This window comes from Heteronotia binoei, chromosome 2 (genome assembly GCF_032191835.1).
Source record: "Heteronotia binoei isolate CCM8104 ecotype False Entrance Well chromosome 2, APGP_CSIRO_Hbin_v1, whole genome shotgun sequence".
Lineage (NCBI taxonomy): Eukaryota > Metazoa > Chordata > Lepidosauria > Squamata > Gekkonidae > Heteronotia > Heteronotia binoei.
The window spans coordinates 121,623,704-121,641,116 of record NC_083224.1 but is presented as its reverse complement, the minus strand read 5'-3'; the positions used below and the strand labels follow the sequence as shown (position 1 = coordinate 121,641,116).

The 17,413-nt window shown below is 47.3% G+C and overlaps 1 protein-coding gene across 1 annotated transcript in view; it reads right to left on the bottom strand.

The window, feature by feature from the left end:
* The window catches only part of PATJ (PATJ crumbs cell polarity complex component), a 332,986-nt gene that overhangs the window by 20,364 nt on the left and 295,209 nt on the right, over positions 1 to 17,413 (bottom strand). The window contains 3 exon segments of the mRNA XM_060231912.1: positions 2,957 to 3,061; positions 15,571 to 15,693; positions 16,243 to 16,283. Coding sequence (XP_060087895.1) covers positions 2,957 to 3,061; positions 15,571 to 15,693; positions 16,243 to 16,283 — 269 coding nt within the window.

The following is a 17,413-nucleotide window of genomic DNA, read 5'->3' as shown; positions in this document are numbered from 1 at the left end:
GCTGGGTTTTCAGATAGCTGGCTTGAGGTTGACTCAGCCTTCCATCCTTCCGAGGTAGGTAAAATGAGTACCCAGCTTGCTGGGGGAAAGTGTAGATGACTGGGGAAGGCAATGGCAAACCACCCCGTAAAAAATCTGCCAGGAAAATGTTGTGAAAGCAATGTCACCCCAGAGTTGGAAATGACTGGTGCTTGCACAGGGGACCTTTCCTTTTCCTTTCCTGTAAGCTGTAGGGCATTTTCTGTTTTTCAGGACTGGAAGCCATGTCCTATTCATTTTTAAACTTCCTTCCTGTTAAAATTGTGTTTGTTTATGGATTTCAATGGCTTCTCTGTGTAATCTAACATGGTAATTGGATGTGTTGTCCAGCATTACGGTGTCTTGGAATAAGATACTGTGTCCTGTTTGAGTTAGGCTATGTTCAGCCACTGCTGATCTTTCAGGTTAGCCAAGTCTGCAGTGTCTTTCATTTTCTTTTATTCTTGTCTGAATACTACATTGTGTGGTCCCGATGTAAACTTGTCCACAATTGCAGGGTATGCGGTATACTCCTGCAGCAGTGAGGGGTTCTCTTCTGTCTTTTGCTGATCATAGCATCATGTATTTTTCTGGTGAGTCCGAACACTGTTTTGTAGGTTATGTTTCTTCATATGTTTTCCCATCTGATCAGTGATTCCTTTGATATATGGCAAAAACAACTTAGGGCTCTTTAGCTTGGAGAAATGATGACTGAGTGGGTGACATGTTAGAGGTTTACAAGTTTAAGCATGGGTTAGAAAAAGTAGAGAAAGAATTACTTTTCTCCCTTTCTCACAATACAAGAACTAGTGGGCATTCCATGAAATTAATGAGCTGTAGGTTTTGAACAGACAAAAGGAAGTATTTCTTCACCCAAAGAGTAAATAACATGTGGCACTCACTGCCATAGGAAGTGGTGGCTACAAGCATAGACAGCTTCAACAGGGGATTAGATAACCATACAGAGCAGAGGTCCATCGGTGGCTATTAGCCGCAACATATAAATGAAACACTATGTCTGGGGCAGTGATGCTCTGTATTCTTGATGCTTGGGAGGGGCAACAGTAGGAGGGGCTTCTGGAGTTCTGCCCCTGCTGGTGGATCTCCTCATGGCACCTGGTTTTTGGCCACTGTGTGATACAAAGTGTTGGACCAAATGAGCCATTGGCTTGATCCAATATGGCTTCTCTTATGTTCTTATAGCTTTTTAAAAAAGTAATAAGAAAAAAAGAAATTGTCATTTCCTGCTTAGCATGCCCTATTTTTCTTCTATCATATCTAGTATAGATACAACTGTCTAATTATGACAGCTTCCCTCAAAGGAAATTTGCACTCAGATTATGAAACATTTCAAAGTTGGATTAAGAAAATTCTAATTAATTAAAACGTGTGAGGAAAAAAATCAACCTTTATTTTTGTAAGTCAATTATTGTTAAAAAAAAACATATTGCAGAAAAAGCAGCAGCCTTTTAAAACATGAAAATTTGACAGTCTGTTTCTCAGGAGGTACTTATGTAATAATTTTGGCACCTTGCATGCCATCAACACTCAGTTTCTTATTCTAAGTTATTACTGCCAGCATTCTGCTTAGGAAAGTATGGGTATGAACAATGGATCTGCTAAGTAAATTAGAACTGCTAAGTAAATTCGCCATCTAGGTAATAGCACAAAATATTAATTTTACTGTTTTAAAATTTTAATAGATTTTAATTAATTGTAGTTTAAAATGTTGTTTGTACAATGTTTATTGAATTTTGTTGTTAGCCGCCCTGAGCCTGCTTCGGCGGGGAGGGCGGGATATAAATAAAAGGTGATTGATTGATTGATTGACAGACAGCAATGGCATCGACACATCCAGGGGTGTGTGCTTGGTATAAACTGAGCTGAAAAATACCCAATAAATACCTTATCAGTATTTATTGGGTACTTTCTCAGCCAATCACTGAGGGGGCTGGTGATTCAGCTATCTGAAAATGGCTGCCCCCCTGAACCTGAAAATATTCAGGATTTTTGGGGCATCTAGAAAGCTGCATTTACAGGGCATTTAAAGGGCTCTCAGTCCATCTTAATGCCTTTGGAGTGAACTCTCAGGCATTTAAATGGACTGGGGACCTTTGGAGTTCACTTGCCATGGCACAGAGTTGCACCACAGCTTACAGAAGGCATTTAAAGGGACCACATCCCTTTAAACACCTTTTCAGCTTCCTTTGCAAACAATGGAGGATGAGGACACCTTCTTCTGGGGCCCACTGAATTGAACCCCTTGGTGCAATCTTTTTGAAACTTGTGGGGTTTTTTAGGAAAGGCACTAGCAGCTATGTTGCAAATTTGGTCCCTCTACCTCAAAAAAACAGTCCCCCCAGGGCCCCAGATACCCCCTGATCAATTCATTATAACCATCTGGGACCACTGAATATAATGGTGTGGAGGGTATAATGAAGCAAAAAAAAAAAATCAGCAATCACAGAAGAAATCTGGATAACTGTACAAAACCAGAACTGCAGTTTCTCTTGACCTTCCCTTTGAAGAACAAGGAAATTAGCAACTTTTTCAGAACTATGAGGCAAAAGAAAGGGAAATTTTCTATTCCTACCATTTTGGGTTTTTTTTAATTTTAAAAAGTTTCCTACCATTTTTTTTTGGGGGGGGTGTTAAATTTTAAAAATTATAATAATAATAATAGATTATTTAGCATGTATTACAAGTCATTTCCTCGCTCTGTTCTTGTTTTACTTTTATGTAATCATGCTTACAGTCTATATGGGCACAAATAAAAAATTCTTCAGTAATTTTTTTTTTTTTGCTTTCATCCTTCATAATTCACATCATCCAAAACCCTGCTGTTATGTGATGTCTTGCGCCGGTGATTTTCAATCTTTTTTTAAAACACACCATTTATCTATCCTCACGCAGCTGCACGTTCAATTTATCATCATACCTGCAGGATAATGCTCCCATAAGCATTCTTCAGTAGATTAACCGCATCAGCATGAGACAGCCCATCCGAAGGCTGCCCATTAATACTGACAATCCGATCTCCAACCTTTTCAAAAAAAGCAACAAAAACAACAGAAAATTACTAGCATTAAGGGAAACTGGAAGAGTGCTTAACATTGCTTGTGAACTTGGCATTGCACATTGACATTTCTCAGTTAAAGTAAGACAACAGAGATCTGCTGTGTTTCCACTGATTAATAAGCATTCTTCATAGTGAGAGTAAAATATTACTGGCTGATACATCCTTGAAGTATCAGCCAATAATATTGTTGTAATGCTGGAGTCGAGGGGAATAGCATAAGAACTCATTTTACATGCAAAAGATCATCTCACATGCATTTATGAAACTGTCTCTTTCAGTATGAAAACTATATATGAAAACAGATTATCTTTAGAGGGCAAATACATATGAGCTCTGAGTCCAGATGTCATTGAAGACACAGGCTATTGCAGTGACAATTTTACACATTTTAAATTGTTCACATTAATCTCACTCCTTTTCAGAAGTTCAGGAGATATCAAAATAGGGATGCCAGCCTCCAGGTGGAACCTGGGGATCCCCTGGAATTACAGCTCATCTCCAGATTAAAGGGACGAGCTCCCCTGGAGAAAATGGATACCTTAAAGCAGGAGTGTCAAACTCATTTGTTATAAGGACCAGATCTGACATAAATGAGACCTTGTTGGGCCAGGCCATGTCGGGCTGGGCCATGTACCTAATTAAGATTAGGTAGCAGAGATATAAACATTATAAAGGACACAGACAAACACAATTTTTTTTTAAAAAAAAAAAACCCCTTTAAAATATGCTTAAAATGTTAGCACTCGGTCGGTTTTAAAGTTGTTTTCTTTGTATCTCTCCTGTGGGATCCAGGGAATGGGGCAAAGGAAGCTCTGGCTCTTTCCTTCCTTCCCCAAGGGACCAGGAGGGGGAGGAGTCGCAGCCAATAGCAGGAAGAGGGGCTTGGCTCAGTAGCTCTGCTGTGTGATTGAGGGAGCCTGGCAAAGCAAGCTCTCCCTCTTCCTTCCCAAGGGAGAAGCATCAGCCAATGGAGAAAATAGAGGCTTTGCTCTGTGACTCCTGTGCGATTGAGCAAGCCTTGCAAAGCAAGCTGTGATGCAGAAGGAAGCGAGAGAAGGAAGATGACAGCCAGTTGTTCGGGGGCCTGATAGGAGCCCTCTGGGGGCCTGATTCGGCCCCAGCCCACACGTTTGACACCCCTGCCTTAAAGGGTGGACTTGATGGCATTGTACTCCACTGAGGTCTTTGTCTTCCCCAGACTCTATTCCCAAATCTCCAGAAGCTTCCCAACCTGGATCTGGCAACCCTACCCTTCCATCCCCTGCCAGTGACCATGGGGGACCTGGCAACCATGTAAGATACAAATTTAATTAAAAATATCTATATTAAGTGTCAAATGGTATGCAGATAATACACTTTTCACTGGCTTTACTTCCTTCGAGAGCCAGTTTGGTGTAGTGGTTAAGTTTGCAGACTCTTATCTGGGAGAACTGGGTTTGATTCCCCATTCCTCCACTTGCACCTGCTAGAATGGACTTGGGTCAGCCATAGCTATCTCAGGGTTGTCCTTGATAGGGCAGCTGCTGTGAGAGCCCTCTCAGCCCCACCCACCTCACAGGGTGTCCTGTTGTGGGGGAGGAAGATAAAGGAGATTGTGACCACTCTGAGTCTCTGAGATTCAGAGTATAGGGCAGGATATAAATCCAGTATCATCGTCGTCGTCTTCTTCTTCTTCCAAAAGAGATTGGCTTAGACCCTATCTAAGCAGAGTATCTAAGACAAACAGAGTAGCAGTTCCAGATGTGAATTTCCCCCCTCTCACTGCTCCTACTGGATTGTACTGTGCCTTCCAAAATCATGCCCCTGAAAATCAGCTGATTCCTAGGAACAGCAGGGAAGAATGAAATGAAGCCTATACATGAGAGGCAGAACCCAGAATGAAACACTGGAACCTATCTGAAGGTTTCTTCTCTTCAGTGGGGTGAAGTCATTCAAACTTGGTTAGGCCATCTCTCTGTTCACTTCCTGGAAGGACTATGCATCCTCCAGCTGCAACGTCACTGAGGATGTTCTCCGCAGCTGAGAACGAAATGTCTGGAAGGAAAACTTTCTCCAGTAGAACACGGCACTTGAGCCCGAAAGATTCTACAAACCCTAATGATGTTACCAGCTGTGAAAACCTGAAATCTTTGACTATGCAAATGCCTGTGAATTTCTCTGTTGGAGAGAGCAAAGGCTGGCCCTCCCAGTCATGTCCAAGTCCTGCTCTAACTGTGTTCCTTCATCTCTGTAAAGACATCAGCTTGCCAACAAAAGTCCGTATAGTCAAAGTGATGGTATTTCCAGTAGTAATGTATGGCTGTGAGAGCTGGACCATAAGGAAGGCCGAGCGCAGAAGAATAGATGCTTTTGAGCTGTGGTGCTGGAAAAAAATCTTGAGAGTCCCTTGGACTGCAATAAGATCAAATCAGTCAGTCTTAAGGGAAATCAACCCTGACTGTTGCTGGGAAGGTCAGATGCTGAAGCTGAAGCTCAAATACTTTGGCCACCAAATGAGTAGGGAGCACTCCCTGGAGAAGATCCTGATGCTGAGAAATACAGAAGGCAAAAGAAGAAAGGGACAGCAAAAGATGAGATGGCTGGGCAGCATTGCTGATGTAACTAACACAAATGTGAGCAGACTTCGGAGGATGGTGGAAGACAGGAGAGCCTGGCGTGACTTTGTTCATGGGGTCACAAAGAGTTGGACTTGACCGTGTGACTGAACAACAACGAATGGAACAATTTAGCTGACATGGGATTGTTATTTTTGATTCACGATTGTTATTTTTGATTCTTCTAGTAGCTGCCAGATGTGCTTAAATTATAAAGATCACTTGACTGAAAAGATCCCTGTTATAAAAGGAGTAAAGTGGGGATGCCTTCTCGCACCTGCTCTTTTTAATTTATTTACCGGTATGTCTGATCCGCCAGTATATTTAACCAGATATGAAGATCATGCACCCAAGATTAATTCACTTTCAGTTCCCCTTCTGTTGTATGCAGATGACACTCTTCTCTCTATCTCCAAGACTGGATTATTACGCCTGCACTCAGCCTTCTCTGATTTTTACTCTCAGAATGATTTGTTCATCAATTATGAGAAAACCAGGATTCTGATATTTACCAAGGCTTGGAAACCCTGTCTATGGAGGGTAGACAGGAAATGTGTAAAACAGGTTAAATCCTTCAGATATTTGGGCCTTCTTTCCCATCATCATCTTAATTGGTCCTTTCATTGGGAAGCAGCTACTACAGCTGTAAGGAACCGTCTGTGATTTCTCAATTCCATTTCCATAGTGGGAATCAGTATGTTCTAGCTGCTTTACAGATTTTTCAGATGAAGGTTATAAATCAACTTCTATATGGAATTCCAATCTGGATCTTGGCAGTAAATTCTGAAGTGGATCATATTGCAGCTACCTTTTTACGTCACATTTTGGACCTTCCAAATATGATCAGACTTACTACTATTTCTAACAAACTTGGTCCTCACCTTCCTTCAACTATAGCCTGGATAGTTACTATTAAATGATTGAAAATCCATTTCCAAATTTGTCCTAATACTCTGTTATACAATTTAGTGAGTGACTCCAACATTTCCAAATGGTACCAACATATTAGATCAAAAATTGTCTCTTTCAGTATCAATTTAGAGTCCCTAGCAAATTGTGAAGAGATCCAACTATTTCACATTATCCATCAAAGAATTTGGACACTGAAAGCCAGACTATTGTAGCAGGAATTAACCTGATTTGTTCCCCTCATTCCCACTACAGGGCAAGGAGCTGCTTACAAGTGAAATTTTACTAATCCTCTACACTGTTGGGCTTTTATGCTTGCCAGATTGAATATTTTCCTGTCAGCTGTTCTTTCTGACAGATACCATAATATTCCTTTTGAGAACTGATCATGTAAATATTGTTTATTGGAACCAGATTCAATTACCCATATTTTACTCTGTTGCCCTATGTTCTATAAGATTCGCCAGCAACTTCTTGATCCTGTAATTTCTAACTTCTCTGGCCCTCTGGAAAGAATTACCCAGTATTTCTTTGCTGATAAATCCGCCAGTCTGACTGCAATAGTGGCTGAATATTTGGCTACTGTATTGTATAAGGATTATTATATATTTAGACAAAGGCAATGAATATTTGATCAATTCTGTTTTTTATGTATTATTTCTCTGTAACATTGCCTTAAGTGCTTTCGTTCATTCTAAATCCTGTTTGGTTTTTTTTATTTATTTTATTATGCCATTAAAGGTTTTGAAATTTGATTCTGACTCACCACTTCAGGTCCCTCTTTAAACTGTTTGGGATGGTATTTGTTTGTGTTTGCACTTCATAACATCCCTCTGAAAAGGAAGGAATGCCTACTGGAGTATACTGGAATGAAAATGTGCTCACTGCACCAAATCTATTGTAAAAATCCTGAGGGTCAGAATAGTTGACAGGTGCATGATGTCTACGGTATATCTCTCCTGAAGATCCTTCACCAGGGCAATGATCTTCTGCTGTTTCTTCAGTAGAAGGAAGACTTTGTTCTGGTGAGTATCCAATTCCCCAAAAGGGTTAATTATTTTGGGGTGTCATGTGACTCTTCCGGTCATTGATCAAAAATCCATGACTGAAGGAACTGTACATTTTGATGGGTGAAGTTAGCTGATGTTGTTGCGCCTCTGGCCCTGATTAAAATGTCATTAAAATAGGGATAGAGGTGAATTCCATCCTGACATACTTTTGCTACCAAGAGATAGTCTGTAGCCATGAAAGGAATCCATTGACTTTCTCCTAGCTTCTTTGTCTCTTATACCAGACATAGATGGCATAGCTTTTTTCTTTTCTTTTTTTCCGCTAAACCTTGTCTAACATAGATTCTCCAAACAGTAGTCTTCCTGAGAACGTTTCTGAAGAAAAGTTGCTTTTTGACAGTGGGTCCTCCTTCTGCTGTTTGAACTAGATGTTCTTTCTAATTGTGATGTTTATTCCCTTCCTTTCCTTTTGTACCCTTAGAAGTTCATTTATTCATGAATCTTGAGCAGCAGAAGCCATTTATTTCTTTTTTCTAATGCAAGAGCTAAAAGGACTAGGGTGGCCATAATGTCTGAAGGCTAGCCAGGGACACCTTGGGGGGGGGGGGAAGGTAGGGAAACAGGAAGTGACGTCACTTCCGGTGACGTCACTTCCGGTGATGTCATGCCACCGCCGGAAACAGGAAGTGACAGCACTTCCTGTGACATCATTTTCCCCGCACCACCTGCCGGAAACGGGAAGTGACATCACTTCCTGTGACATCATTTCCCCCGCGCCGCCTGCCGGAAGCAGGAAGTGACATCACTTCCTGTGACATCATTTCCCCCAAATGACATCATTTCCCCCAAATGCCACTGCCGGAAACAGGAAGTGACTTCACAGCACTTCCTGTGACGTCCCCAAAAATCCCCCAAATATCACCGCCGGAAACAATTTTGTTCTCAAATCCTGTATATACACTTCATCAGTATATGGGATAAGGCACTTTCTCAACTGTGCTGCATAATGCAGCCTATTTCTTTTGTCCTGTTGGCTCTGTTGGCTCTACCTGCGCCACCTTCATCACTTTCGGGGTGTGGATCCCCCAGTGGGGTGGGCTCCCGACTCCCTCCGCCGGCTGTTTCTGATAGCCCTGCGCCCCCTCTTTCATTTGATATGTGTCCCGTGCGGGTGCCACCCTCCTGCCGGGAGATGCCGCAAAATGAGCCCCCTTGAGGCTTATGGCGGCAGGGCTCGGGGGAAGCAAGCTAGACTGCTGTTCTTTTGAGGGGTTATAGAGTGTTTCGAGCCCCTCCCTGTGGCATCGGTCCCATCATTGTGGACCCAGGGGGCCGGCGCAGCGGCCCGCTGAAGCAGCCTGTCAGTCACTTCCGCATCTCGACCTGTGTTATTAGTGACAGGCTGCTTCGGCAGGCCGCTGCGCCGGCCCCCTGGGTCCCACAACGATGGGACGGATGCCACAGGGAGGGGCTCGAAACACTCTATAACCCCTCAAAAGAACAGCAGTCTAGCTCGCTTCCCCCGAGCCCTGCCGCCATAAGCCTCAAGGGGGCTCATTTTGCGGCATCTCCCGGCGGGAGGGTGGCACCCGCACGGGACACATATCAAATGAAAGAGGGGGCGCAGGGCTATAAGAGACAGCCGGCGGAGGGAGTCGGGAGACCACCCCACTGGGGATCCACACCCGAAAGTGATGAAGGTGGCGCAGATAGAGCCAACAGAGCAAACAGGACAAAATAAATAGGCTGCATTATGCAGCACAGTTGAGAAAGTGCCTTATCCCATATACTGATGAAGTAAATACAGGATCTGAGAACAAAATTGCACCAGAAGACACAAACACAAAGCTCCCTTACACTGAATCAGTGCTTGGGTCCACCAAAGTCAGTATTGTCACATAAGAACATAAGAGAAGCCATGTTGGATCAGGCCAATGGCCCATCCAGTCCAACACTCTGCGTCACATAAGAACATAACAGAAGCCCTGTTGGATCAGGCCAGTGGCCCATCCAGTCCAACACTCTGCGTCACATAAGAACATAACAGAAGCCCTGTTGCATCAGGCCAGTGGCCCCTCCAGTCCAACACTCTGTGTCACATAAGAACATAAAAGAAGCCCTGTTGCATCAGGCCAGTGGCCCCTCCAGTCCAACACTCTGTGCCACATAAAAATATAAGAGAAGCCCTGTTGCATCAGACCAATGGCTCATCCAGTCCACCACTCTGGTCACATAAGAACATAAGAGAAGCCCTGTTAGATCAGGCCAGTGGCCCCTCCAGTCCAACACTCTGTGTCACATAAGAACATAAGAGAAGCCCTGTTGGATCAGGCCAGTGGCCCCTCCAGTCCAACACTCTGTGTTACATAAGAACATAAGGAGGGAAGGAAGGGAGGAGGGAGGGAGGGAGGGAGGGAGGAAGGAAGGGAGGAGGGAGGGAGGGAAGGAAGGAAGGAAGGAAGGAAGGAAGGAAGGAAGGAAGGAAGGAAGGAAGGAAGGAAGGAAGGAAGGAAGGAAGGAAGGAAGGAAGGAAGGAAGGAAGGGGGAGGGAGGGAAGAAGGGGGGAGGGAAGGAAGGAAGGAAGGAAGGAAGGAAGGAAGGAAGGAAGGAAGGAAGGAAGGAAGGAAGGAAGGAAGGAAGGGGGGAGGGAGGGAAGGAAGAAAGAAAGGAAGGAAGGGAGGAGGGAGGGAAGGAAGGAAGGGAAGGAGTGAGGGAAGGAAGGAAGGAAGGAAGGGAGGGAGGAGGGAGGGAAGGAAGGAAGGAAGGAGGGAGGAAGAAAGGAGGGAGGGAGGGAAGGAAGGAGGGAAGGAAGGAAGGAAGGAAGGAAGGAAGGAAGGAAGGAAGGAAGGAAGGAGGAAGAAAGGAGGGAGGGAGGGAAGGAAGGAGGGAGGGAAGGAAGGCCGCCCCCTCCCGCCAGCCGCCCCCCCCCCGCTTTCGGCCCCCCTCCCTCCCTGCCCTGCTTACCTGATACCAGGGCTGGTCCGGAGGCCGGGGAGGCGGCGGAGAGGCCGGCGCTGGTCGCTGGAGGCCTCCCGCGGGTCGGGGAGGGAAGGGAAGGGAAATGGAGGCCGCCGCCGGGCCGCAGCGCGGCCTGGGCAGCCTCCCGGTGAGTCGGGGAGGGAAGGGGAGGGCAAGGGAGGCCGCCGCCGGGCCGCGCTGCGGCCCGGGCGGCCTCCCGGTGAGTAGGGAAGGGAAGGGGGGGGAAGGGGAAGGTAAGGGAGGCCAGCGCCGGGCCGCGCTGCGGCCCGCGCGGCCTCCCGGTGAGTAGGGAAGGGAAGGGGGGGGAAGGGGAAGGTAAGGGAGGCCAGCGCCGGGCCGCGCTGCGGCCCGCGCGGCCTCCCGGTGAGTAGGGAAGGGAAGGGGGGGAAGGGGAAGGTAAGGGAGGGCCAGCGCCGGGCCGCGCTGCGGCCCGCGCGGCCTCCCGGTGAGTAGGAAGGGAAGGGGGGGGAAGGGGAAGGTAAGGGAGGCCAGCGCCGGGCCGCGCTGCGGCCCGCGCGGCCTCCCGGTGAGTAGGGAAGGGAAGGGGGGGAAGGGGAAGGTAAGGGAGGCCAGCGCCGGGCCGCGCTGCGGCCCGCGCGGCCTCCCGGTGAGTAGGGAAGGGGGGGGAAGGGGAAGGTAAGGGAGGCCAGCGCCGGGCCGCGCTGCGGCCCGCGCGGCCTCCCGGTGAGTAGGGAAGGGAAGGGGGGGGAAGGGGAAGGTAAGGGAGGCCAGCGCCGGGCCGCGCTGCGGCCCGCGCGGCCTCCCGGTGAGTAGGGAAGGGAAGGGGGGGAAGGGGAAGGTAAGGGAGGCCAGCGCCGGGCCGCGCTGCGGCCCGCGCGGCCTCCCGGTGAGTAGGGAAGGGAAGGGGGGGGAAGGGGAAGGTAAGGGAGGCCAGCGCCGGGCCGCGCTGCGGCCCGCGCGGCCTCCCGGTGAGTAGGGAAGGGAAGGGGGAGAAGGGGAAGGTAAGGGAGGCCAGCGCCGGGCCGCGCTGCGGCCCGCGCGGCCTCCCGGTGAGTAGGGAAGGGAAGGGGGGGAAGGGGAAGGTAAGGGAGGCCAGCGCCGGGCCGCGCTGCGGCCCGCGCGGCCTCCCGGTGAGTAGGGAAGGGAAGGGGGGGAAGGGGAAGGTAAGGGAGGCCAGCGCCGGGCCGCGCTGCGGCCCGCGCGGCCTCCCGGTGAGTAGGGAAGGGAAGGGGGGGGAAGGGGAAGGTAAGGGAGGCCAGCGCCGGGCCGCGCTGCGGCCCGCGCGGCCTCCCGGTGAGTAGGGAAGGGAAGGGGGGGAAGGGGAAGGTAAGGGAGGCCAGCGCCGGGCCGCGCTGCGGCCCGCGCGGCCTCCCGGTGAGTAGGGAAGGGAAGGGGGGGGAAGGGGAAGGTAAGGGAGGCCAGCGCCGGGCCGCGCTGCGGCCCGCGCGGCCTCCCGGTGAGTAGGGAAGGGAAGGGGGGGGAAGGGGAAGGTAAGGGAGGCCAGCGCCGGGCCGCGCTGCGGCCCGCGCGGCCTCCCGGTGAGTAGGGAAGGGAAGGGGGGGAAGGGGAAGGCAAGGGAGGCCGGCGCCGGGCCGCGCTGCGGCCCGGGCGGCCTCCCGGTGAGTCAGGGAGCGAAGGGGAGGGAAGGGGAAGGCAAGGGAGGACGGGGGGTGGGGGAAGCGAGCCCCGGGAAGCGTCGGAAAGGCCCGCGGGGGTCGCTGGAGGCCTCCAGCGACCCCCGCGGGCCTTTCCGACGCCCTCCCGGGCCTCCGCCGCCACCGCTGGGCCCCGTGCGCCGGCGGGGAAGGCAGCGAGTGAGGGAGGGAGCGTCCCTGCGCGTGCGCAGGGCGATCTGCGCAGGCGCAGGGTCGCTCCCTCCCTCCCTCGCCACCTTCCCCACCCGGGCGCGCGGCCCCCGGCTCTCTGGCTGGCTAAACCGGGACCTCAAAATGGTCCCGGTATACCCAGCCCGGGAGCCGGGAATTGGGGGCCAGATCCGGGAAAGTCCCGGGAGACCGGGACGGTCTGGCCACCCTAAAAAGGACTGCCAAATTTTGCAATTGCTAGAGTGTTTTTAGAATTGTTATCACTGAGCAAAAGAGCCAGGATTTCTGGAGCATGGGGGGGGGGGAGGGGCGCGAGAATGGCACCTGTGTGTGTGTTTTATTTCTAGCCTGCCCTTCCCTGGACTGTAGGGCTCAGGGTGGGTTACAACAGTAAATATATACAATAAATTTAAACAATCAAAATGTAATCTACACAATATCAAAACCTACACAGCATCAGCTAATATAACTCATAGGATGGCAATCAGACACAAGTTAACAAGTGATCTAAAAAAACTTTCAGTATGTGAAATACAGATAAAACCATAGATGAAACCAAATATTGGGCAAGTGGCAGAAAAGCAGCACAGAACTATTGATCCTGAGAGGCATCTGAGGCATACTGGATGGCTCTTTTTATTTTAAGTAACGTCTTTTTTGCTATAAGGGATCTGTGTCTGGGTTTTGCAGCAAATTTGCAGCTCGAGTGAAGTTCGATAACACAGCTGATGCCTTTATTTATTTATTCTATGGCAGAGTTACATACTGGAAGTATGCAAACATGTAATGAAGTTGATATAAAGAGTATGCAGACCAATAGGGAAATCCCCCTAAATGCTAATATATAGATTTTTAATCAATTCAGTCACAGCTGAGGAGAGTTCAAAGAGTTCCTTCACTTCTCCATGGAAAGCACAATGCTTACATTTCTGTGACAGATGAAAAATAGTTTGGCAGGCTGCACCACAATTGCATTTGGAACCTGGTATTTTGCCCCATTTTAACAACAGGTCTGCATAACTGCCAAAGCCTATTTGTATTCTATCAGCCATCTCCCATACTTTACATGGCCAGTCAAATCCTGTGAGCCTCTCATCGGTGTTTATCAGGTTATGGATTGAGTGGAACAGATTGCATCCATGTTCACAACCATTTATTCCCTAGAATGAAATTTTGTGATTGCAGATCTTATTGCTGGGTGTCAGGATTTTAAACTGGATAGACTTGTGTCAGTTTGACTATGCATGTCCTGCACCTGAGACCTTTTAGAAGTCTTAGATGATATGGGTGCCTGGAACTCTTCCTCTGACTCTTCAGAAGAGTGAGCCTTAGAAGGTTTAGAGCAGGGGTCCTCAAACTTTTTAAATAGGGGGCCAGTTCACTGTCCCTCAGACTGTTGGAGGGCCAGACTGCCATTACTGTACAAGGCCGCGGGCCGTCAGTTCTCCGTCTTCTGCATCTCTCTCCCTTCCCCACACCACACACCCCGGCCTGGGAACTCACCTCACCTCGGTATCACCTCACACTCTGTCTCCGCCGCCTCAGCCCAGTGCCGGAAGTGTGCGTTGCTAACGCAAGTTTAGGTCGAACGTCACTTCCAGTCTGATTTTGCCATAACCCGGAGGGCCGCATAAACGTCCTCAGCGGGCCGCATCTGGCCCGCGGGCCATAGTTTGAGGACCTCTGGTTTAGAGCCTTGTAAAAGCCTGCCTCTTTTGCAGGGGGGCTGAGGGATCCCTCCCCTGGTGCTGCCTCCTTCCCTGCCTTTCTGCAGACTGCTTCTTTTCATGAGACCACTGGCAAAAGGGAAAGCCTGAGTGGGCAATTGAATTGGACTTCTGAAATGGACCCCCAAATGATAGGAATGAGTCATGAAAATCTCAATGTCTGGGCCATCCGTTCCATGCTGGGACTTGAAAGCACAGGAAAAAATGTTCTGGGGCCCATGTTTGGGTGTGCTTGAACAGTCTGCTACCCATAGGGATTAAAGAACTGGGCCCAGGGAAGGTTGTTACTAGAGTTCCCCCTCATCCTAACAATCTGTTCAGGGGGATTGTTGGTTAGGAGGTTGGTAATCTTACCCCAAAGCATCTTACAAACTGATCTTCACCTCTCAAGGCTCCTGTGGCTCTTGGAGCTGGCACAGTGCCTTGCCACTGCACACTGCACCAGCCTGTGAATCTAGATCATTGGTTGAATCTAGATCATTGGTTGCTGGTGATGGGGGAAATTGCAGCTTGAAGCCTTGAGTCTTTATCTCCCCACAGCTGGCTGTGAGGTCATCAGGAGGCTTTCCAGAGCTCTCTCTCCACTGCCCAAAACCTTGGGTGGGAGGGGCCTCTTCCTTTGATCTTTTGTTTTTTTTTGTGCCACAGGGACAGGTTTGTTCAGGCTGGCCAGAGCTGCAGGATCCTCCCCAGTATTTTCCACTATTTCTGTTTTCTCTCAATCTGTGACTAGATTTTTTTTAAGTGGAGCAAAGCTAGAAACATCCCACAGGAACAGTAGGGCTATCCAAACTGAAGGGGTCAGCCTTTAATCTCTCCAACAGAGGGATTTACAAAAATTGGCATAACCCTACCAGTAGCAAACAGAGGCATGACCTAACAAAGTTTGGATGACTCCCCTGCTGAAGGAGAAAAGCTGTTCTCTATTTTTGCTAGCAGATATATCTTTTGACACAGAACATAACATTAGGATATAAGCCACAGTAGCATTCACTTGTCCATGGCATGCATAAGATTTTGAATGCCTTGCCAAATATTTGGATAAATGGACATCATATGTCAGTGTCATGCAGGGATGAGGCTACATGGAGGACAAAGTAAAGTCAGATACAAAGGCTTAAGTATGTGTACAAAGCAGCCTGTATTTGTTTTTACACCAATTCAGAAAGATTATTTTGCAGCCTCTCTTCTCAAATTACAGTTTATAAAACCTGGGATTATGCACTTGATTCCAATCACAAAGTACATGAAGAAAAAGCCACTATGCTTTGATGGCTTTTATATAGTCGATCACAAGCTGACACATTCAGAAGTAAGAAAGGAAGTGGCCTTCATGTTTGGAAATGGAAGTGGCTATCAAGATTTCTTCATCAAGATATGATCCTTGCAACAGAAGAAATCCTCTTTTGAAAGACTAAAAAAGAGCAGCAGCAAAACAAATGTATTTGAAGGGAAAGTGTCACTTACTTTGAGTTTGTGTGTACGTGCTGCTACTCCACTGGCTTGAATCATAGCAATAAAAATTGGAATATTTCCCAATGGGCTCCCTTTGCCACCAGCTATACTAATACCTAGAGCATCATTCAGCCCCTTAAAAGAAAAAGAAAGATGATTGTTACAACAGAATACACAATATATGCATTTGCACATTTATTTAACACTGTAATTCTTATGTAGGCTTCTTAATAAAGAATGTGCTATGATGCAAAATTCACCAATTCATGTGCTTGACTAAAGGAAACTGAATGCTTTATAACACTAAATCTCACATGCAAAATATTTCCCTTTATAGAATCAAGAAACCAAAAGAACTTTCTGGTCCTTGAGGTTTGGCTAGGTCCCATACTCAGATTGTTGAACTATACAAAGCAGCCTTGCAATGACACATTTTATTTCCAACATGCATGATATATGTAAAGCTGAGAAGGATGATTGTAGGGTTGCATCCAATTAGTGATGCTTTGCAAGAAGGTCAGGTTTTGCATAGTTAAAGTCAATCATAAAGTTCATGATAAGCTGTAAATAAAAAATTCTGATCCCAATACACAGATAACTAATATATATATACAACACTAAACACTAACAAAGCAGAGGGACAGCTTTCACTTGAGATAAGAGGGAATTTTTTGAAAAGCTTACCCTTGTGATCTCCACAGTCCTTGGACCCATATCTGCTCCAACTAATAAAGAAATCAATGATTAAATACAGTAATTAAGAGATAATAGTGCCAGGCGACTAGGGCCTTTTCAAGTTACCCTTCCAAAATTACCACTGAGCAAAAAGCTTATTCATGCCAGGCCAAATGATAACCATGGAAGAGATGGGCCCTCTGCACTATCCAATGCACATCAGTCACACCAGCTTACTGAATATCCTGTGTGTGTTTATATTAATTCCTCCAATAAAGGATATTTACACACAGTAGCCCACATTCACAAACATGGCTATAGTACAACTTGGCCTATAGGTAATGTCACTATATTGATTTATGTGTCAAGTTGTTCTTCATTAGGGCTCATCATGTCTAGTACAATGCTTACCCTTCATGTTCTATAGTGTAGCTACAGTGGATTGCTTATGTGGGAAAATACCATAGATAAAATCCAGTCACTGCCGAACACTGTTTCACCGTTAGGTTTTCTGACTCTAGAAATATCTGGGGACTTTGGAGTGAAGCCAGGATACTTTGGGGGTGGAGCCAGATGCAAGGGTGTGACAAGTACAACTGAACTCCAACAGGACTTCTTGCAGTCACATTTAAAGGGATTGCATACCTTTTAAATGCCTTCCCTCCATTTGGAAATAATGACCGATGGGGGCACCTTCTTTTGGACCCCCTGGTCAAATCTTTTTGAAAATTGGAGATGTTTTGAGGAGAGGCACCAGATGCTATGCTGAAACTTTGGTGCCTCTACCTCAAAAAAACAGCCCCCCCAGAGCCCTAGATATCCACAGATCAATATTCCATTATATCATATGGGAATTGGTCTCCATAGGGTATAATGGAGTACCCAGACGATATTTCCCTCTCCCCACTTTCTGATCCCCCTGAAGTGGGGGGGAGGGCCTCCAAACCAGGGGATCCCCTGCCCCCAACTTGGGATTGGCAACCTTATTCACCATTCGCCAACAGAATAGTACATATGCCTGTAACAAAGCAAAGACTAACAGAGTAGAATTACTTCAGTCTCAGTTGTGGATTTCAGCAAGTTTAGACACACTCTGATGCCAAATTCAGAATTAGGTATGATTCTTCCGATCACCCAGTTGATACCACAGCCACAGCCAGCTATCACATATTCAGCTCAC